Raw genomic sequence first — 23,582 nt, 5'->3', positions numbered from 1 at the left:
ATGAATACGGAAGCGCGCGCGTTTTGAATAACCTTCAAACAGACACGCGATACGTAGTTACTGCAAAACTATTCCGATTCTTTTTGTTGCCTCAGAACAATGTATTATCACCGTATAGAAGTTCTTAATGCGCGCGAAGAACAAATAGCTCGACACAAACATCTGGAGGAGGGGAAACGTCCACACAGGCATCGACGAACGTTCCTAACGGGCTTTGCCTCCGGATCTACATGTTCATTTACGTTTTCAAAGCAAGGTCGGATTTCAGCTTAACCGTGATCTACCCACCTACCGTGGCTGATGAACAGATGTCCTACAATTACCCCCGTTGCGCTGTTTTCTTTTCGTCCGTAGTCATCACGTGACCTGGAAGTTGCGTGCCTCGCGCGCCCTCCCACAACGCGGCGAGAAGAGAGAGAGAGAGAGAGAGAGAGAGAGAGAGAGAGAGAGAGAGAGAGAGAGAGAGAGAGAGAGAGAGAGAGAGAGAGAATAAAAAAGACAGAACACGCACACGGTTGAGAACACAGGCGGAGAATGTTCAGGGAGGGGCCAGAACCGAAATAAACTCCCAGAAATAAGCGAACCTGCATCCCGTCGGAAGCGCTAGCGCGAGAAAGGCGCTCACAGAGCATCGCCAAGCTCGCTCCGAGCGGCGCAACCCCAGTCTTGTACTCGCGGTAAGTAGCTTCATGAATTTTGGCACCTAGTTTCATAAAAGTAGTGGAATGGGGCGTCACGGCCCTTTTAACTGGATCACCCGTCGTGTTTTCTTAGTCCAATTATCGCCAACTCGGCCTGCTTGGTAACTGCCAGTAGAACGAGCCTCCGCTGAACTCACGCGTGCCTTGCACGTGTATGGTGCACTTAATCACTTTGTTCAAATAGCCACGTCCACGCGATGCGTTCAACTGTACACAACCTCGCTCATTTCAAGCCTGTCAGCCAACGCAAATTGTTCGCATTTATGACGAATTATTTGGAATTGGGCAAAAAACGATTATACGAATTATTCTGATTTTAAGTAGGCCTGCTTCGAATCACCGGTGTGCAACGGTAAATGTGTATAAAACGGCTGCCTAGAGCATTTTTTTAGTAGAGCGCACTATCAAAATGCTGTTGCTGTGCGGCAGCATCTAGCTGTGGTAGCAACGCGTTTTTGAGCCAGCGCACTTCACACGAACAAAGACGTTCTATAGAACTTGAAGTTCCTGTTTATTTTATTAGATTTATATTTGAAAACAAGCTGATATGCGTACAACGCGCTTCTACAGTCTAGATATGCCCGCGACGTTTGAAAGTTTGCCTATATATGTTGCGGAATGGGTTTCCTGCAGTGGGTATTGAAAACATAGGCACTCACGCGCATTGCATTCTTTTCGCGTGCGGACTCCACCGTGTTAAACTATGCGGCCGGAAATCACCCTAAAATAAAATTGAGAATTACGGATAGAAATGAAGACCACGATTACAAACGGGCACCGTCCAAGAATGTTTATAAAATCTAGAAATGACGTTTCGGCTGCCGCACGGGTGCCCACGGGTACGGGGGCCTTGTTCACTTTCGCGCCAGCTTTCATTGTGAACAACGTACCCGTACGGCGGCCGAAACGTCTTTTTTTAGATTTTATAAACATTCTTGGTTGGTGCCAGCTTTTAATTGTTGTCATGCGTTTTCCCGACCAGGCGGGCTTCCGTCCAACCATTGATTTCACGGATAAAAATCAAGCGCAATATGCGAAAAACCGTGTGCTGAAACAAAGATAATACAACTCGATACAAATCTCCACGCCGTTAGTGGGGAATTTATTAGTTCGTTATCTCAGAAAGCACCGTTTTCGTGAACTTCTGGCACTTAGCGACACATTTCAAGTGCCAACAAAAGGGCACGAGTGGAAAGACGTATAGGCGAAGGAAATGAATCAGACAGAAGTCCCTGACAGTGGAGATGACTGAGTCAACGATCCCAGAAGATGGGAACTTTCGGGCATCAGTGCGTGCACAGCTGAGCTCTAAATTTGCTTCATATTTTCCTGCAACCACAAACACAGTCGACAGTTCCCTGTAAACTTAGGTGGAAAAATTTCCGGCTATCCTGTTAATCGTATAGCACGCCGCATCACTCACTCACTCACGTTGTCGTCCCTTGCGTTCTGCCAGATATAAACCCTGCAGCTTCTCCCGGATTTTATGAGTCTGTTCACAATAGGAAGACGCTGTAACCTTCAGTGAGTGAGTGAGTGCTTTATTGATACAGAAAGTGGAAAAGAAGTGGACTGGGGATATTTCGAACTCATTTTGTGGATTGACCACAACCGCGCCGTCTATAACTGTCACTGCCTGCAGTCTATAGATCGCTCTCCCTCCCGCACGCGCACTTGACGTAAAGCACGGGCTCCACGACGAAGTTCTGTAAATCTTAACCTCCATTACACTTTCATACGGACTTTCGTTGACTGCAAAACAGAGCGGAATCGTGGGGTGGACCTCTTTTATAGTGAGCATGCACTACAGCATATCACTGCCAAAGTGTGTCTGCGCATATACGACGTGCATGAAGGCATCGATTTCCTCGTAATAACGAATTCAGCGCGACGGCGAAAAATTTTGTTATAAGCGGTATTTCGATATAGGTGACAACTCGAGAGAAGCTAAAGTAGTTAAACTTTAATTGCGCCACAACTACGCAGGATCAAAGCACAATGTATTCAGTGGAGAAGAACTTTATTCAGGTACAAAAAAAGGCAGTGAGCTTTGGCTGGTTCATGTTCTTGGATGGCGCGAGCAACGCCTTCTCCAATAAATTTGACTAAACAGTGACTTGCATCCGAACGCCTCTCAGGCGGCAGAGCGAATGAGGAGAAGGCAGTGGCCACTTTTATAGAAAGGGGGGGGGGTTGGTGCGGGCGTCACGGAATGCTAGGAGAGTTTCGGGCTGGAAAGCGTCGCAAATTCCGTGGCTCGAGTCCGAGGTTGTTTTTGTTGAGCTCAAAAAAACAATGGTTAACCGCTCATTGTGGGTACACAGCGCAATCATGAAAACTGACCGGTTTTGCACTACGGTTTTGCATGATCACTGGACAATTTATTTTTTCGCGAAGTGTGCAGCCGTGAAGTTTACAAAACAAGAGTTTTTCGGCGCCCCGCTATGGCGCGAATCGAGCATGACCGGCTCGAGAAAATCGCACTGGGAAACGCCAGCTTGTTAACCCGCCATGTTGCCCGCCTGACTCGCCGCCGCTTGGCGATGCCTCCGCTCGCCACTGTGGTCTCTCTACCTCACAATGTGCACAAACCTAGCATTGCACAAGGCATGCACTCATGCACACTGCGAGGAACCACCGTGGGTTTGAGCTAACTGAGCACGCTCACGATACTGAAACGCCCTCGCGCCAGCTCAACACCTCCTCTGTTGGGCAGGTGGAGTAGGGGGCGACAAAGGAATATGCCCAGTGTACGCCAGAAGAAGGCGTTTATTTACGCCAACCCCTTCGGTTACATTTCAACATCCCCGTGGGTGGAAAGGGGTGATCTGGCGCCACGCGCAAGTGTGCGCGTCATCGGCGCGCTGAACCAGTGGGACGCTGGCCGATGGGCTCGCAAGAGAAAGACACTCCGTCCGCTCCCAGGCACGTACCGCACAGCGTGATCATCGAGTGTCAAGTACGGCTCATATGTGAGCGAAGGGGCCTGCCGAGCGTCTTCCCGAACGGACACCCGCGCAGGGCGCACGTCCCGCGTCCCGGCGAGGGGGAGTTCTGGCGCCGTTCAAACACGCCAATGAGGTAACCAAGAACCAGGGCGGAGTGGCCGCCGAACTGCAGTGTTTTATGTCGCAACGGCCACCGGCGCCTTCACCACCTTCACCTCGTCAGTAGTCTCAAGCTTCGGCTCGGGCCAATGCAGTGGCGCAGGGCCGAGCTGGCCCTTCGGGAAGAGAGAGAGAGACAGGGGAAGGGGGGGGGGGGGGGGGGGGGGGGCGGAGCGCTCTGCTGACGGCACCAATTCTAGTAACGTTGGGCACCAAACGAGCGCTCACGCAATGGCTCGGACGTAAGGATCCCCACACCGCTTCGAGTAATGCGGCCTAAAATGCATGCGTTTGGGTGGGACCAGAAGAAATTTCGAATGAAGCGATATTTCGAGTATAGCGATTTCGTTACAACGAGAGAGAGAGAGAGAAACAACTTTCGCTGAGCCCATTTCAGGTGACGCTCGCAGGCGTCAGACGGGGTGGAACCCTATTCACGAGTCCCATATGAGTCCAATAGCTCCTGGCCCCTGGACGCGAGCTCTTGCTGCGTCGACAGGTCGGGGCTGGACATCAAGATCTCCCATCGCTCGGGTAGGGGGGGAAGAGGAAGGGGGAGGGAAGGTAGGGGATTCTTGAGCTCAGTACACTCCGCCAGTATGTGCGGCAGGATGCCTTCTGTCTTTTTGCAGAACGGGCAGATGGGGTCGTGTTCTGCCGGGAACATCTTGTTCAATAAAGCTGGGTGCACCAGTGACCCCGCTTGTGCGCGGCGCACTATTGTTTGTTGCTTGCGGTCGAGTTGCTGGTGCGGCACGGGAGGCCTGCACCTGGCGCTCCTGTACAGCGTGGTAATCTCGCGGTAGCTCGTAACTGGGTGCGGTAGCTCCGACTCGTCCTCGGCCCGGTCTGCTAGTTCGCGGGCGTAGTGGTCGGCGAGGGCGTTGCCTTCCACTGTCGAGTGTGCCGGAACCCACACGAGCTCTACGTCTCGTCCCGGTGGGCTGCGCTTTGCGAGAATTGCTAGAGGATTACTATTTCTTGGGCTAGAGATTCTGCCACGGAATTGCTTGTGACGCTGAGAGAAACCTCGAAAAACGTTTTTTTACTCGGTTTCTTCCCTTCTTTTCTTTTTTTTTTTTGTAGAGTAAATGTACGGTGTAGAGTAAATGTACGGTTAATATGCATGTAGTGTGTATTTACGATGTAAGCTGAAAACGACATTCTTGGCTGTGTAACAACTACACCCCAACATCTCGTTCTGGTTAAAAAGAAATAAAAAACGGACTGTCAGCGAAAATCTGGTTAAGCTGCAAATTACTATGTTCCATGAATTACATCCAAAGGATTGCCGTGTAGATGATGTCGTACGCACTACGATGTTAGCAGATGCCCTACTAGCATCGCACCTACCCGCTTTGTGGCTCAGTGGCCAAGGCGTTGTGCTGCTGAACCCAAGGACGCGGGTTCGATTCCCGGCCGCGGAGGCCTCTTTTCTGATGGCGGCTAAAAGCGAAAACGCCCGTGTGTTGGAGATTTCGGCGCGCGGTAAAGGTCCGTGCAGGCGGTCAAAATTAATCCGGAGTCCTGCAGTAGGGTGGGCGTCATCCCCAGTGTAGCGTCGGCGCGTTGAGCCTCATAATCAATCACACGTAGTTGCCACCTGCCCGGTTTTTGACCCGCCCGACCGATTTTTTTAAACAGCGGGCGGCCGGTTGCCGGTCCGTACGTTAAACCGGCCGTCAATGGCCGGTTTTTTGGCCCTTGTGCCGTGATTATGTCCGTTTTGGTGTTTTGTAAGCGTCAATTCAACAACTAAGCCGATAAATTTATGTTGACAAGCTGCGCAAAGACACGCGATCAGAAAAAATACGCGGGCGAGCGCGCTGCCCGAGATGGAGGAGGACCTAAGGGAGGAACAAAACAAAGAAATTCTGCCGCCGCGGTCAGCAGTTGCGGTTACTTTTCAGTGAAGCGCATACAGAGCAATAACCAAGCTCTCAATCACTTTGAGTACAAACGTTATGTTGATTTCTCTCTAACAAAACGGTACAATAAATGGCACTGCATGCCAAAAACATGGTGTCCTTTTTTTCAACACAAATTAAACATTCTATATACCCCCCCCCTCCCCCCCCCCCCCTCCCTGCCCCGAAGAGCCGTTTTTTTTCTCGGGGAAAAGTGGCAACCCTATCAATCAGTCACTTACATCGCGCTTATTCGCCGCAGTGGCTCAGCTGCTACAGCGCGGTGCACCAGTGGCATAGCCAGACATATACGTATAGTTCGTGGGGTGTTTTATGCCACCGGGAAAATAAAATAAAAGGAAACTGTGCGGCACGCCCAAACAATACAATATACATAATTTTTCTGCATGCATAAATTTCGGGGGGTGAGATCTGACACCGACCCCCCCCCTGGCTACGCCCCTGCGGCACACACAAAGCGAAGTTGCAGCGAAAAAACAGGCAGTTCTTTGGCATTTTAACCCTGCTATAGATAGATAGAGTAAAGTATTCTTTCCTTCCTCCCTGGTGCAATTCAACTGTGTTGATATGTGCGAGCGGAGCTACCCGCGGCGAAGTTCGTTGTCGAAATTCGCTTCATCTATAGGCAGCTGAGCCCAAGGACTCGGGTTCAAACCCGGCGGGTGCGGCCGGTTTTTCAGATGGAGGCAATAGACAGACAGAAACTTCAGTAAACGTGGGATGGCGAGGATGAATCACCCGCCCCGGTCCAGGCATGGCGCTGAGGGCTCTGCGGGCCGCCACATCCCGTTGTTCTTGGAGGCTCGCCCACTCCCTGGTGTAATTGTGTGGTTGCGTATAGGGTTGCGGCGTAAAGCGAAGAACACCAGTGCGCCGACGACGACGGTCACTTTTCGCGTTTGGTGAGACGACATATGCCAGGCTATCGCCTTCGTTAGCACACGTGTGGGCCGCCGAGAGAGAGAGAATAAACTTTCTTTATTGAGAAAAAAAAAATTAAAATTGAGTCTTCGGGGTGGCTTCCCTAGTCCAGGACGCCTTGAGCTCGGGCCACGTCCACAGCCCTCTCGACCAGCTGTCGCTGATCCTCGAGGGTGGAGCTGGCCAAGGCTCTCTCCCAAAGCTCATGGCGCCCATTGTCTTCTTTGACGATCACCAATCGGGAGATTGAGTCAGGCGAAAATAGAAGTGGCACGTGGCGGGATGCATGCATTTTCGTCGCGACCGCCGATTGCTGTACAGGAGTTCCTTGGGAGGAGGAGGCGGAGGATTCGTTTAGGGTGAAGAGGAGGAGGAAAGAGAAAGAGTGGGTGGTGGCCTCAGTCTAAGCAAGTCCCCTTCAGGCCCCACAGCAGCCCGTGCCCGCACTCATAACAAAAAAAGCCAGTAAAAGGGTAGTACAGGTGGACCTCGCTATAACGAACGCTGATATAGCGAATTTTCGGCTATAGCGAACGAAATGCGAACTTAGGTTGGCCACGCTTTATTTCAGTGGGCCCTTATTCTTTTTATAACGAAACCGAAACTACGAGAGCCGCGTGTGATACCGGCTATAACGAAGAGATATTTGAGAAAGGCTGCTGATAAACTACTTGGAAAATCTCCCGGCGTCCAAAACTGTGGAAGTAGAAAACGCCCTTTCGTTCGTGGACACGGTGGACAACTTCACCCTGCTTAATGCTGTGAAAAGCCATCTGACGAATATCATATCCTATTTAAAATAAATAAGAACGCATGCCCGCTTTGTCAGACATAGTTTGCTGTAACTTCACGTTCTCATGTTCTGGTCCGTTTAGTTTGAAATGCCACAAGGAGACAGGTAAGGATTACCTCGTTTATTTGTGTTTTTGTATCTAATATTTTTTCGCTAGCCAGATTGCCGATTTCTTAGACCCGATTTCTACCCCTACTGTTACAACGAATATCGTATATAACGATCTAATTTACTGCATTGATGCTGCTTCGTTATAACGAGGTTCGACTTTACTAGGTTCGACACGAACTTTGCTAGCCAAGAGAATATATAGGCTCTGCCACTATATGACCCTACGTCCGCCGCGGTGGCTCAGTGGCTAAGGAGTTGCGCTGCTGAGCACGAAGACGCGGGTTCGATTCCCGGCCGCGGCGACCGCTTTTCTGATGGAGGCGAAAAGCGAAAAATGCCCGTGTGTACGAGATTTCGGCGCACGATAAAGATCCCCAGGTGGTCCAAATTAATCCGGAGCCCTCCACTGTATACGGCGCGCCTCATCGCCTGCGTTGCGTCCGCGCGTTAAACCCTACAATCAATCAATATATGACCCTACATGCTATCGTTACTAGTCTAGACCGTGCGCTTAGTAACTGCTGCTTGTTGGATACTAACATTCATTTATACTAATCAAATTATGACTTTTTGAACATAATATATCTATAGCGCGTTTTTCACTCCGCCTCACGATTAAAAAGTTCTTGCAAATCCACATGCTGATTTGTATATGTGCACATTAAAATGCATAATTATAATAAAATTATCGCTAAAATATTTGATTTTTGCGACAAGCCCACCGAATCTATCAGTACTTTCCGCTGCTGGCTATAATAGCAAGAAGAGCAGATGTATTTCTAAGGTAGCTCTAAGCTATTTTCGCTCTCCCCGTGCATCCAGTTGGTTTTCTTGTTCAATTTTTTTATTTGTGGTCTAAGTGTGATATGTGCGTGTTGAATGTGCCTCCATGTTGTGCTGCGCGCTCGCAGCCGATCTGTCACGCGTAGCTGCGCTGCCCACACCCTTAGTTTATGGGGTGTTCACGAGCACACCATTTTTTCATCTTTACACCCTTTTAAAAATAAAAACACACTTTAAAAGTGTGTGCAGGGACAGGATTTTCACACCTTTCCCGACAAAAAAAAAGTGTGTGAAAAAGTTTATTGTGTACACAATATAGATTAAGGTCCGCTTTTTACTTGGTTATGATTGACCAGTCTGTAAAAGAATGTATACCTAAGGGGAAGCGTTATTCACTTGGACATTCCTGCTGAAGGAGCGCACTATCTGCTACCTACTACGCACTCAACAATTAGGGTAACAAAGTGGATACCCAGAGATGGGTCTAGAAGAAAGGGGAGGCTATTAGTCTGATGGCGGGATGAAATAAAGAAATGCGGGGAGAAACTGTACACTCGAGCAGCGCAGGACAATCGCGGTTGGAGGTCATTGGGAGGGGCCTTCGTATAGCCCAAGTCCATTTCTTTTCTTTTTTCAACTATAGTATAATGGCTTCTACTCGAGTTTGCTCTCTGATCCAGGTAGCTCGTTTCCTGTCCCTGCGTGTTACTCCTAATATTATTGGTTCCATGGCCCGTTGAGCCGGCCCAATTTTGCTTTCCAGATGTTTAGTGAGGTGCCAAGTTGCAGCTCCGTACATCACCGGAAGTATGCCCTGGTTGTATATTTTTCGTTTGAGTGATAGATGTAGGCTACTGTTCATTACTGATTGATTGATTGATTGATTGATTGATTGATTGATTGATTGATTGATTGATTGATTGATTGATTGATTGATTGATTGATTGATTGATTGATTGATTGATTGTAGGGTTTAACCCGCCGATGGTTCACAGGCGAGAGCTCCAGATTAATTTTGACCGCCTGGGGATTTTTAACTTGCGGCTAAATCTCGAACACACGGGCGCTTTTGCTTTTCGCCTCCATCAAAAAAACTTTTCAATATTTGGGAGTGCTTGCCGAGTGCTCCCCAACCATACCTTTTCCGCGCCAGATTTCTCTATCCTGCATGGTTGGGGTCAGCACTAAACATCTGTCCGAGATAGTTATATTCTTTTATTTCTACTAGCGTCTCGTTTCCAGAGCTGAAGAGGGCGTTTTTGCCATGCTTATTCCTCATTACTTTATATTTTTTCATAATTATTTTTTGCCTTAATCACGTCCCTAACTAGATCAGTTATTTAACGTTTTCGTCTAACTGTGCGGCTTCCTTTAGCACCAATGAATATCTGCGGGAATGGGCCACCGCCCTTGTTAGGCTTACAGGCACACTGAAGGCAACCAGAAAGTTCGTTTCAAACGAAAGACTGACCGTCACCTTCCCCTAGCCATTTTGGAGTTGATTTGGTGTTAAAAGATGCTTTAATTGCCGATACAACTCTAATCAAACGCTATAATAAACGTGACACAAACTGCGACCATAGACGCTGTTTGCGTCACGTTAAACCGGAATTAAGGGAGGCAGCGTTGATGTATGGCGGTATAGAAGCAACCGAATACAACGCTACCGAGGGTTGGCCTGCTTCGGTCAAGTCAGTCGTACCACGTTCTTTGCAGCTCCGGACCACTAAGCAAGACGTTCCTTCACGAGACCCATGAGCAGTATTGACGCTTCGTTGAAGAAAAATTGGGCCCATCTCCCCGCGAGGGGGACTCGAGTAAATGCGTCGCATAGGGGGTGGGTGTATTGCGTTAACGTTTAGTGTTTGGGGAGTTGGTGGTAGTGAATGCGTTGTATCAGCAGCTTCTTGACGTAGTTTGAATGAGTCAAGGATATAAGGCGCGTTCGTAGCCTCCCATTCTGTGTCGGCTTTGTGGCGCAGTGGGTATAGAGCGCCATGTGCCTTGCGTTCCGCCCGCAGGGTCGTGGGATCGAAACCAGGCGCCGGTAAGTGTTATTTTTTATATAGTGTAGGGGGAGGGGTGCGGACCTGTTGTTGAGAGCGAGGAGGGTAGCGTGATGCGGGAGAGGAGGAGTGGGGGAGAGGGCGCACCTGCGCGCTGAGCTTTTGCGGACGGTCGGCGGACGCTACATGTGAGTTAAAGAAATGCTCTGCATTTAAAACATATTAGGTGCGGAGTACCTTAGGACCGCACAATGTCCGTCCGCGTCCGTGCGCATAGCATTTACAATCGCAAAAAATCACACAGGCACCGGCAGGATTCGCGCCTGTGCCTGGTAGGCTAAGGTCCAGGGACCTTATGGTAGGCAAGACGGAGTTAGTGTACGTCAGTCGTCTTACCCATTGGGCTACGACCGTGAGTTAGTGCCCGAGAGTGAAACGGCGTACTCCCTCGCCCAACGTTACCCTCGCCTGTGCGGAGTACCTTAGGACCTCCCAATGTCCGTCTGCGTCCATCCGTGCGCACACCACTATCAACGAAAATCAAGCGAAATACGATTTGAGCCCTGAGTTGCAGTTTTTCATTTAGGAAATAATCAAGGTGCAACTCGCGGCTCAAATCGAATGACGGTCGGGGCGCAAATCGGATGTCACTCGGGGCGCAACTTGGATGTCATTTCGAGTCCCCGTACTCCGCACCCTCGCCATCATTCACGGAGTCGAGATGCTGCCATTTTTATTTTCTACCTCCAGTTACTAAGTACCCAGTGGATGCTGTGACAAGTAACTGGTTATAGTGTCCTGTTATTAAATGCAGCCCCCCTTTTTTAAGAGTGCGGGAGATCAAGAATACCAGATCATCGAGCTTGCAGCTGGAGGTCAGCCTATGCTCCCATGCACTGCTCCATGCAACGTGCGCCTCGGAGTGGGTTGTGATGTTTAGCGCACTCCCACGAGAGATGATACGTATATAGTGTCTGGGGTGAATGATGAGTGAGATGTGCGTAGAATTATCATGTGTGTGTTTGAATTCGATGCCAGACTAACGAGCCTTTGGTACGTTGAGTAATTGGTGAGGTGGGGGGTAAATGAGGCGTTCCAGGCGAGAGAGAGAGAGAGAGAATAAACTTTATTTGGGCCTGCAGACGGTGGGGCGCCCTTAACAGGGGCCCAGGTGCCGTGACGCGGCCGCGACGTCGTTACGATAGCACCTCTTGAGCCGCACCCGGGCGCGCTCTACGAGGTCGGGGGGATCGTACCCCCTTCCGCGCGTCGCACTCCGGCCGCTGCCGTTCGAGGGCCGCCGCAACCTGCTGGACGGCCTGTAGCTGGGTGTTGTAGTCCTTGCTCTTCTTCGCCGCATTGTACTGCGGTGGGAGCGTAGTGGTCTCGCTGGCCTCACGCGGTCGTAGTTGACAGTTCCAGAGGAGATGAGCCGTAGTGGCTCGCTCCCGCTCGCACAGTCTACAAATGTCACTTTCATATACCTCCGGGCACACATGTCTGGCTAGCACTGGAGTCAGTATTGAATCAGTTTGCAGCTGTCTATATAGCACCGCCTCCGCTCGAGTAAGTCCCGGATGCGGGGGCGGCATAGTCCTCCTGTTGAATCGGTACCACTGTAGCACTTCGTTGTAGGTGGTCAGGGGGTCCTGGTTACCTTCTGGGGGTTGCCACTCCGAGATTTCGACACCACTAGCCACCGCGCGGTCGGCCAGTCCTCGCGCGGCGGCATGGGCCGTCTCGTTGTGGTTGTCATTGCCCCGGCGGGATACACTGGGGCCCATATGTGCCGGGAACCACTTCACACACACCGCACTGTCACGCACTCCTGCTGTACGGAGGACACGCGCCGCGACACTGCACACCCTGTTCTGAGCGTAGTTTAGCACTGCTGTTCTTGAATCGCTGAGCACCGTAGTCCACTGGGGATTCACTATGGCCAGGGCAATGGCCACCTCTTCGGCGTGTGAGGCCTTGCTAGCCCGGAAGCATGCAGAAGACCTGATTTCGCCCGTTGTAGCCGTCACCACTGCGGCCGCAAAGGTGGCGTGCTGACTCTGATGCTCGGCCGCGTCGACGAAGACTGCGCCGGTGTCTTGTGCATGTAAGTCCACCAGAGCTCGCGCTCTAGCAACTCTGCGGTCGTGGTTGTGCTCGGGGTTCATGTTCCTGGGGATAGGACATACGATGAGACGGTTGCGTACGTCTGCCGGTATCTGCTCCTTGGACCCCTGCAGGCCGCCTCGGGGGAGGAGGCCCACTTGGTGGAGGATGTAGCGGCCCGTCCGTGTTCTAGATAGGCGTTCTATTTGGGCGGTGCGCTGGGCTTCGGAAATCTCATCCAGGGTATTATGGACACCTAGAGCGAGCAACTTTGCAGTGCTGGTACTCTGGAGAAGTCCCAAAGCTGTCTTGTAGGTCTTGCGGATAGTGGCGTCCACCTTTTCCCGCTCGCACTGCCGCCAGTTGTGGAAGGCGGCTACATATGCGATGTGGCTGACGGCAAACGATTGTACCAGTCGAGTGAGGCTGGATTCTTTCATGCCCGCATGTCGCGTGGAGATGCGCCGGATGAGATGGACCGCCGCTGCCGCCTTCGTTGCTATCTTGCTGACCGTGGACCCGTTGGTTCGGTTCCGCTCGATCAGGAGGCCCAAAACCCGTATTTGTGCGACTTCGGGAATCGCCTGGCCCCCTGTCGTACACACCGTAATGGGAATTGGTGATTGCGGCTTGCGCCTGCCCCTCGGGGGGAGGATGAGCAGCTCTGATTTAGAGGGGGAGCATATGAGGCCCGTGCCATCAAGCTGGTCTTCGATAGCGTCGACTGCTGCTTGGAGAGTATCTTCGATGTGGCCGTCGCTCCCTCCCGTGACCCACAGTGTAATGTCGTCGGCATAGATGGTATGCCGAACGTCCGGCACCTGCCCGAGGCGGTTGGCGACGCCAATCATAACCAGGTTGAAAAGCAGCGGCGATACCACGGATCCCTGGGGGGTACCTCTGCTGCCAAGTTGCTTCTCGGGTAATTGGAGCTCACCGGCGCACATTTGCGTGTAGCGGCCTGTGAGGAAGTCCCGTATGTATGCGTACGTCCGCCGCCCCATGTTCAAGTGAGAGACTTGCGCCAGAATCGCAGAGTGCTGCACCCTATCGAAGGCACTTTGGAGGTCGAGGCCCAACACCGCCTTGTTGTCCCGGGCGTTGACCATGTCGTCGATGACCTCGTGCTTAAGGAGGAGCATGGCATCTTGAGTGCTCAGGTGACTCCGAAACCCTATGAGTGAGTCGGGGTAGAGTTCGTTGTCTTCGAGATAGCGCTGCCATCGGTTGAGGAGGACATGTTCTAAGACTTTGCCCACACACGAAGTGAGCGAAATCGGCCGGAGATGGTCGATACTTGGCGGTTTGCCCGGCTTCGGAATTAGGACTTAATGGTATTCGATGCCTCAACGCGTGTTTTCCTAAATGAGTGACAAGCGGGGGAGATTGGAAGTGCGCCGTCGAGCTCCGTTGGGAAGTTCCCGGCGTGAAATTGCTTGCGGCCCAAAGTATGTATGTTCGCTTAGAAGCTGAATGCCTCGGCCTTTGAGATGGCTCGTGACACTACTTTTCGAAGGTCCCAAATGGCCTGCATTGAATCCGTAAATATCACGACAGTCTGTAATTCTCCTGGCCTATGCTAGAGGTTTAGCCAAGGACGCGTCAGAACGGGGCGCCCGGAAGATCGTCAATGCGTCGGGAGTTTCTTTCAGTTCGGCGAGGGTGAAGGGGGCCTCCGAGCGCAGAAAGTTGCGGGTCATCTATGACGACTTTGCAGTGAAGAGTCTGTTTCAGTAACCTTTAATTCACGCAGTGCTAAAAATACAAGTAACAAATTAACCTGACTCATATTGAATGGGAGATGGACGTCAATGCATGATGACAACATGGTACATTTATGGTTTTTGAAATGTATAGTTTTAATTTGCTGACTGACAGGAGGCATGCTTGAGAAAGTTATGACGGCAAGAAAACGGCATACCAGAGGGTAAAAGAAGGGGAGTAGAAGCTTGCATTATGTTTTTACTGTCGCGGATTTCCCGCGGCTGCGGGTGGCATATATCGATAGCACTCGCGCTGCAGCCGCACGCGATAGCGGTGTGAGGATGCACAGAATCGACGAGAAGACGAGAATACCGCGTGGCAGCTTGCCAGAACCCGGGGCAGCTGGGAGCGCGTGTGAAAAGTGCGGCTCGTTGAATTTCCTGAGTCGCAGAGGGGCCGAAAAGAACGGGTGAGCAACAACCGCCAACCCGTGAGATTATTTCCGGTGCCAGCTGTCAACGGGCGTGTTTGCGATACAAGGCCGCCGCTTTACCGACGTAGCTACCTTGACACCCTGGCGAGAGCTATAAACTCACGTTCAAATGCTATCGCATTAAAACATTTCACCACGATGTTGGCGAACGGTTAAATCACTTCCGTACGAGAACATGCATACTATCACAGGTGGGCAGCTATTATATACATGCAGCACTCTTCAGGACTGAGTTGTACAGTCATGGAGGTTCGCCACGTTGAACTTGGCGCAGAAAATAATAGCAAATAATTCAAGCATGGTGGCAGCTGTCGTCCTTATTTCGTGATGTACTTACGTGCAACACGAAATCGCACCACCGAACCTAGAACTCATTTTACCTGAAAATAACATAACTGTTCGAGTAATGGCACTTGTCCCTGCAGCCATAGACTCACTCCTGCAGCCTCCCCATGGGTAGCCTTTAAGTCGGGGTTTAAGATGAATGACCTTTTCTCAGTTCAGACGACCTGGAGAGGGAAGCGTCTTCGAACTGCGGTCGCGGGTCGTGGGCAAATTGTGTGTCGGGATATACCCCTCGCGTCCGGAAGAGCAACTCCGCCCCGGCCTCCGGCGTCTGCCAGGACCAATCGGGGCAGTCCGCACAGGTGCAGTCGCAAGTGAGCTGAGAGCTGGATTACGACTTTATAGGATAATTTATTTCACAGAAATATGTTGAAAAAAGCCCGCTCGATGTTTTTAAAGGCTCGTCCTGCAGCAACTCCAATGCTTACGGCACTGTGGTTCGGTCAGTTTTAATAGGACATGTGCACGCAGCGATTTCTACCTGTTCTTGTCGCGCTCGGCTAAATGTATTATTTTAATTATCTTTAAGTACAACTGCATTACTTGAAGCACGATTTAAAGGAATTTGAACGGGAGTCGTTCGGGCTTGGGAACTATTTTCAGCGAGTGCCGCGTGACGCGGCGGTGTTCTGTGCGACTTTCGCTCGACTTTCTTTGCCCTTTCATATATTTGCGCTGGTCGTAAAGAAATGTATAATGAAACGAAAATAGAGACACGAATTGAGCTCTTTCGACATATGTATTACAAGTATACACGTTTACAGCCACATAACTGTTTCTAGCGCCGTTGATCCCGTCGAACTCTGCAGCGTTTATTTAATCACATCGAATATGCGCCGAGCTAAATCAGCAACATGTGAGGAACAATATGGGAAATTAACCGACCGTCTCGCCATTCACCTTACTATCCATGAAGACTCGCTTGTACGACAGGCCTAGTTTCTGCGTCCTGGTCAGTTCCTACCTGTTCGCTGATGTATATTATCGAATATGTATACGCGGACTAGAGAGCCAAACTGTATCGCAGTCCACATTGGCTTACGGGACTGACTAAAGCCCCTACTTAGCTGCTCTCATCCGCCGCCCAGGACAAAACGCGGCAGTGGACGTATAGGACTGGCCGCCATTACGATTCCGAAACTAAAACGTTTGATTTCCGGTTAACGTATCTACGGACTCCGCAGCCATTACTGGTTATCTGGTTTGCAATGGCCGTTGCGGTCGCGTGACAAAAATGATACTGTCATGCGAAGTCTGTGAAGGCCCCACGCGGTGCGAGAATTTGTGCTTCTCCTGAACAATTCCGGGACCGGAGGGTTCTCAAATGTTCAAATTCGTTTCCTTGTTTCAATTTCGTGCATTACTCTTGCTATGATTGAAAGGGAGTGTGACGGGTATGTAGTAACACGGGCACAGAAAGCAAGTTTAAGACCCCCCCCCCCAGAAAAAAGAGAAAAAAATCCTCCCATTTGGGGCCTCCCCGTGAATACATGCATAGAGAGAGCAAGGGACGATGTCTCTGACACGACGTTTATTAGCCTGCTCAGACCGAACGTTTCTAGGAGCGCGAGCCCAACATTGATGATGATTATGGGGCATGAGTACAAGAGGTCGGGCAGCGTACCCGCTTGCGCCATGTATCACATAAAAAAAAAAACACCGCGAATGCTCACGATATATATTATTAGCATGGCCATTTTCGAGTTTGGGATGTGAACACTGCAATACGCGAGCATCACTGTAGGGTTCTGTTGGCGAAAAACGCGTCACCCCGAGATTCGCGTAACCAAACAGCGTTGCTGTCGGAAAGTGAGAGGTCCTATAGGCCCTCGAAAATTGATATAAAACTGCTCATATTGTTACTGAAAAAATGTGATCTCGGTAATTCATTGGTGTGGATCGTGGGGCGGCCCACTTTAAAGGGGTCCTGTGTGTAAAGTATTAAAGAGTGGTATCTGCTAAGCTGGCTTTCCCGCATTGTTAATTGCAGAGAAGCCTACCTACAAAGAAAAAGGTTTTCATGTTTACAGACGTGACTCGGCGCGCACCTTCACACCATAAAAGAAAGCGTAGATGCCTCCGAAGATGTTATTTCTGAGAATGCTGATCACAGAGGAGGATCAGGGAGGTCTGAGCCAAACCTAAACTGACGGAAGCAATGGGTCAGTGGTGGGGTGTTCTAGAGCAGGCTAGCTCTGCCTCACTCTATTCTAGCGCACTGTAGCGAGAGCGAACTACTCTAGGTTATTACTCTCATATCGCAACTGCATTCACCGGTAAAATGGATCTCATGTCCCATTACCAGAAAAAAATTACGCCCACCTCCCCTCGCGGGAACCCTCGTGTGATGCGACGCTGAAGGGGGTTCCATTGTGCGTTTCCGTTGGGTCGATTACTCGAATTGCGTGAACAATCGTCGGATAATGAGAGAGAGAGAGAGAGAGAGAGAGAGAGAGAGAGAGAGAGAGAGAGAGAGAGAGAGAGAGAGAGAGAGAGAGAGAGCAAGCGTAGCGCGGACGACCGTCGACTGAGAGACCGGCCGGAGCGCGGCACTCTTATGCGCAGCGCGCTGGAAGGAGAGGAGACCGCGGAGAGAGAGGGCGCTGCACATGCGCACAGCGCGCTTGGGGGAGAGGGCGCGCTATCACGGCGAGAGGAGGAGGGGCGCAGTGGTGCGGACAACAACGGACGCACGCAGGAAGGACAGGGCCGCCGACAAGAGATGCTCTCAGCGTCGCATCTAAAAGCGGCGTCGGCGAAGTGTTGCAATCATAAGATGGCCACAAAAGATGCGTCATATTGAACACGCGCCGCACCTCAGATTTAAAACACAAAGATAGAGCTTACACGTGCGTACGCCTGAACATCCGCAAAGTGAGCGGGGAGTGCAGCGGCGGCAGCGACCAACCGGCTGGGCTCGCTTGCTGAGCGGAAGAGCGTACTTCCTCTGGTTAACTATTGGTTTGATCTGGTTAGGTCGGCCTCGGAGATAGAACGGCTTTTAGTGCTACACCGCTACAGGAGCCACTTGAGGAGTGGTCGCGCCAAAACACGGGGAATACCTGGGACACCGGCAAGGCAGGCAATGCGTGCGCATGTAGAAGCATTTTGCTTGAGCATTTTCTTTCCTGTTGCTATCTTTCAGATATCGCCACGCGCACTTCAGTCGACCATGTCCGGCTTCCGGCACCGGCATCTGTACACGTTTCATAATTTTTGGGGTAAGTATATGTGCTATCCGCCCAACACCATTACTCCCATTTATCTTCCACGTCCCGTATTTTACCACGGGACAATACTGGGAACAATTGGGGAAAAAAAGGATACCACGCATGAGGCATGCCTTCCTGCAAGGGTCAGAACTCCCCGTGCACATGCATGTTTCGTCGGATATGTGTAAAAGAGAAGCTTTATAATAATCGGCCATTGGTTGCCCGGTCGTTTTCCGTTTCAGATTTTAACAAGGATGGCATACTTACGTGGGACGATTTCAACATCATAGCAGAGGTGAGACTCTCGTAGTTAACCCCCGCACATATATTTTTGAAGGGTTTTTGATGATGCCTGCTCACGTATGGTTTATTGCAGATTTTTTGTGTGTCCAAATTTCGGATGGCTTAGCAGTCGTTTTCAGGCGGCCAGACCTTTTCGGTCCGCCTAATAATTCGGACATTGATCTGCGTGCACGTGCGCAGCTTGTCGTAAAAGTTATGTAGCAGTCATCGCAAGGGGGAATGGAATAAATGGCGCAAACCAGCGGTGTTGCATGCAGGTGGATTCTTATTATTATGCAAAAGCATAGGTGGCTCGTGGAGCAAAAAAAAAGCGTCCGGTGGCAAAAAAAAAAAAAAAGAAATCCCCCATTGGCTGCAAACTCAGGTAGGCGCTATCCTGACGTCCCCATTGGCTGTGACATGTCATGTGGCCCCAAAGCAACGGCGTCATTGGCTGCGATCGAATGCTATGTGCCGGCTTGGCGTTAGGCCGGCAACGACCTGTCGTTGCGCTTTGAAGAACGCGTTGCGTAGGTACATAATGCAACTCCATTGTATCTCAGTAAAAAAGGTCCGAATCAGTGTGGCCTAATTGTGACAACAGATATCGTAAACACTGCGCAGCACACGTTTTCTCATTCTCCCAAAGTTTGCATTATTATTAATTCTGCACGTGTGCGTACGAGAGAGAGAGAGAGAGAGAGAGAGAGAGAGAGAGAGAGAGAGAGAGAGAGAGAGAGAGAGAGAGAGAGAGAGAGAGAGAGAGAGAGAGAGAGAGAGAGAGAGAGAGAGAGAGAGAGAGGGTTTTCCACGATCGTTCGCATGAAATGACATTCTTGAGAAAAATATGTTTGCTTGTATACAGTATATCAAACTTAGCTGGCACATAATCCATTTTTGAAAAAAAGCCTGTGTTGTCACCAAGCATGCCCGGTGAAAAAAAAAAAAAAGATAAACCACAATGCGCATGAAGAGTGAGCCATCAAAAAGCAAGCGCCGAAAAACAGGGACTGGCAGTTTTTGCACCGGAAAGATTTGTCCGTCATGATCTGCAGCCATTCTATAATGAATATGCTCCTGTGGCTTCCCTTTTAGAACTACACGAAGCTGCAACGCCATGGAAAGCTCGAAAAGGAGGTCTTCGAAAGGTGGAAGTCCATCCTCGAAAGGTGGTGGAACGAGCTCACGGAACATGCCGACTTCAACAAGGTTCGATGCATTTACGCTTTCATTGACGCTTACGATGCTTTCCACAGAGCAGTGGCATGTGTTGGTTAAAGAGGCTGAACTTATCTCTTATCTTATAAGTGTGGCATTGATTTAGAAAAAGGAAAGAGTAAAAAAATGCTTGCTAAGTAAACATTACCTTTCGTTGTATGCGACTTGTTTCCCTTAAAACTCAGTTGCAAACGGCGGAAAACTGTACTAGTAACTGAACTTACGGAAGTACTGTTCTTTGGTTTCCTTACTTGTGCTAGGCGGTGGCACTTATAGGGTTTACATTTACAAATAGCAAGATGTGGTCGGCGACTAAAAATAAAACTTTTCATCACACAAAACTTCACCATATCCGCCTGCCGGATCACGTTGCAAAACGTGCTATCTCTCCCGCTTCACAGAACCTACTCCTGCATTTGTAATGTTTACTTTTATTTTTTTATCCCCTTTGTGTTTCTCCTATTCCTCTTTTCGACGCAGCAAAAGCCTACACGCTGCCGGGACTAACACCGTGCCACACCCCCCTGCCTTAGTTTGGGCTTCTCCTCTACAACACTCAACTTGCAAGAAAAAACACTTGCAGGCCTCCGAAAAGCGTCGCATTGACACAATGATCAGATTGCTGTGGTCGTGCTAGGGAAAACGTGACAAGAATAGAAAAGGGGCCGGATGGGGCCAGTTTCGCCACCGTCTTCATGTGCGTGGGGGTCGTTTTCGGGACTGCATGCTCTTTGCACATAGCCAGCTACTAATTGTTGAGGAACCGAGCGGCCAGCGGTTCGATGAGTCTCAGTGAGCACGGGCAAAAATAATGTTCGGCTACGCATAAAATGAGCTTTACCTGATTTGCAATACGTGGGTATACCCTTCAGGATCGCATCGTGGAGTTCGACGAGTGGCTCAAGTTCTTCACCAACCTTGGCAAGAGCACCAAGAGCGTCAAAGACTTGCCAGATTTCCTGCAGAAGTACCTGCATCTATTCTTCCTCATCATGGACTCGAACAGTAAGCGGCTTCACTATGGGTTATTGTACACACCTTTCACCAATCGTGGGGCTCGAATTTTTCAAAGCAGCTGAACCTGATTTTGCAAAGCAGCTGTCGATTGGTTAGACAGCATGGATGTGCTACGAGTGTTGTGTCTAAGATTAAAACAGCTACATGCACGTGGCGCATGTTTGAGAGCGAGACGCAAGCCCAACAGAGCAAAAAATAACAGTACAAATATGCTCAGGCTTTGCTATGTTTCCTCACCAAGTGTGGAGCTAGATAAATGCGTTTTGGTGGTGAGCCTCCAGAGTCAACACGAAATTTAGGAGTCAATTGAATAAATTTAAGCCAAACACTTCAGCTAGGCATTTATTTGAACTGAAGGTATGAACATTCCACACAATGAAAAGAGATTCAATGCAACACCATCATGCAATGTCAAAATGCAATTGCCTCATCCTTTACTTTCAGAGGACGGCTTAGTATGTGCAAAGGACTACAAGAAGTACCTCAAAACACACAACCTAGATATAAGCAGGGCTGATGAATGCTTCAAGGCAATGCTCACTGTAAGTATATCATATATCGTACTGAAAAGGTGCTCGCGACCCGCCCTGATCTTGGCAAATTCGATTTGCCATTCCTTTCCACCTGTTACATGATAGTGTCTGCATGAAGGAGCAAATATTCTGACCAGTCATCACAACAGAGAAGCAGAAAAATTCATGCGTAATAAACATAAGGTGCAGCATGATTGTTACGTTGAACATGTGTTCTTATTTTAACGCAGTCTCTCCTCACCTCGGTTTCGTTAACCTGGCTGGCGGGCCAGCTGGCTTTCTGGCTTGCATTGACTAAATGATCTGTAAAGGTGGCACCACAGCACAATGCATTGTATTACAGGAATCACGGGAAATGAATCCTGCCTGCAATTTATTAGTTATTTTTTGTGACGTCACTGCAGTTGACTGCAGCCTATTTTTACAAGGCAAGGCAGCGATGCACCATGACGAGTGGCACATCTTTCGTCTTTTATGTCAGTTTAATCATATTTTATGTTAGTTTTATGTACACTGGAAGGATTACTTTGTGGTTTTCAGTGGTGCATTGCCCCCCTCTTACCCGTATCCTCTGTTGTAAGGCTTCATTGACAAGTAATCCTTTCTGAAACAATCTTCCTGTTCCTGCCCATTTCTTTGCAGTGACCATTCACCTACATACAGTCGCATTCATTTTTACCGGATTCAAATTCCGGAGCATGAGTGATGCCATAAGCTTGGGAAGTTATAGGTATGGGTGAAAAATGGTGGGAAAGGAAGGCCTCACCCATCCAAGCACTAATACAAAATCGCCGGCGGAAAGTAAAGGAAGCAATTAATTGCCAATCGACCCTTACCTCTTCTTGCCTCTACTCCCACCTCACACGCACTTTCCCCATCCGAACACCCGGGTGCAAGGCTGTCACCGATGAACACGCATTGACGAGCATTCCTGAAAGGGGCCAAAATAAATTTTAAACCTTGCATTTAGCGACTAATGCGCATTTGGACAGCCCATAGCCAGAGGGGAGACCCTGGACTCCCCCCACAGCCCACGGGCAAAAAATGTTGGTGGCTGGAGAGGAAGAGACGATTGTTCAATGACAGTGCTCCATGAGGTAATTCACATCGGTGACGGCACTGGTAATTCACATCGGGCGGGAGATTATAATGGCACGAGGCCCTAATTGTTAAGTTTGTGATCAACTGTTCCTTTAATTTTATTTTTCAGAAATGTAGCCTTACATTTTGCGCTTGCACTTCTAAGTATTTCAGTGTTTACTAGTTATCTGTTCTTGTCTTCGTACAGAATTCGTTTCCTCATCCACTTTGATTGAACAAGCTGCCTTAGTCGCCACCAGCTTTGTGGCAACCCCTTTCCTTCACCCATCTGTTCACAATAAAGTCTCTCTCAACGAGACTCAACCACAGTGCGGACCTTTTGCTTGGTCAGCTGTCCACTCCTTAACAATGCTACCTTTAACATACCGGTAACAATGTATACGTTGGTCAGCATAAGGTAGCTTCCACAAAGGTGCATAGGAAGACACACTAACAGGTCCTTGTGCAGACATCATTTTTTGCTTAGCCATGAAAGCTCGAATAAAAAATATATACCGCTGCATTTCGAGTGCGGCTCGCTGAACTGTGCTTTATGCTACTTAGAAACCAAAACAGACAGAATTCTTCTCATTTTCAAGTTTGAAGAATAGATTTTTGTCCTCCCCCCTCCCTCCCTCCTCCTGAATAGATATCCGGGCTATGGGCCTGGCTCAAACTGATGTGGATGTCCACGAATTTTCCTTCTCGTGTCACGCACTTTCCCTTCCTTCCATTGGTCGAACAGGAGGAAGATGCGGCCAACGAACACGCCATGACATCAGACCGCTTCACTGCCACCGTCTACGAGTGCTGGGTGTCACAAGATGACAACTGCAAGGGCAAGTACATCTGCGGGCCTTACGACACCACCCCCATGGATGAACTCGAACAGAAAAACAAGAAGCGACCAGTTTGAATCCTGCCTTGCGAAAACCGCCTTCTTTTTATACGACAAGCTTTTGCCCTGCTTGTGCTCATGCTCACACTTGCGATCGGGACCGAGTTGAGCTCGCCGCGACTCCACCCCCCCATGCCTGCAAGCTGCTCTCTCCCCTTTTGCAGCACACAAATGTGAACTTCAAGCATTCAACTGCTCGTGGATTGGAGAATAAAAACATCTTCCACATAGATTTACAGCCTGTGGTTGTGTTTTTTCTTTTAACTAAACATGAGTGGGTGCCTAACCAACACGAACACATCTTTGGTCAGTACAAAATATATTTATTCACAGTTACCAAACAGTGA

At 49.6% G+C, this 23,582-nt stretch overlaps 1 protein-coding gene across 1 annotated transcript; it reads left to right on the top strand.

Annotated features, from left to right (window-relative positions):
• Positions 1–521: 521 nt before the first annotated feature.
• Positions 522–23,471, top strand: LOC144178800 (sarcoplasmic calcium-binding proteins I, III, and IV-like). Its single transcript, XM_077706920.1, has 7 exons — positions 522–677; positions 18,141–18,216; positions 18,450–18,502; positions 19,585–19,698; positions 20,580–20,712; positions 21,169–21,266; positions 23,083–23,471. Exons 2-7 carry the CDS (start codon positions 18,168–18,170, stop codon positions 23,251–23,253), a joined length of 618 nt encoding a protein of 205 aa, XP_077563046.1. The 5' UTR covers positions 522–677; positions 18,141–18,167; the 3' UTR covers positions 23,254–23,471.
• Positions 23,472–23,582: the final 111 nt, after the last annotated feature.

This window comes from Haemaphysalis longicornis, unplaced genomic scaffold (genome assembly GCF_048455015.1).
Source record: "Haemaphysalis longicornis isolate Haplotype H1 unplaced genomic scaffold, Haemaphysalis longicornis Haplotype H1 scaffold_4, whole genome shotgun sequence".
In the NCBI taxonomy this organism is placed as follows: domain Eukaryota; kingdom Metazoa; phylum Arthropoda; class Arachnida; order Ixodida; family Ixodidae; genus Haemaphysalis; species Haemaphysalis longicornis.
The sequence above is the reverse complement of the archived record's forward strand: the minus strand, read 5'-3'. Positions and strand labels throughout refer to the sequence as shown.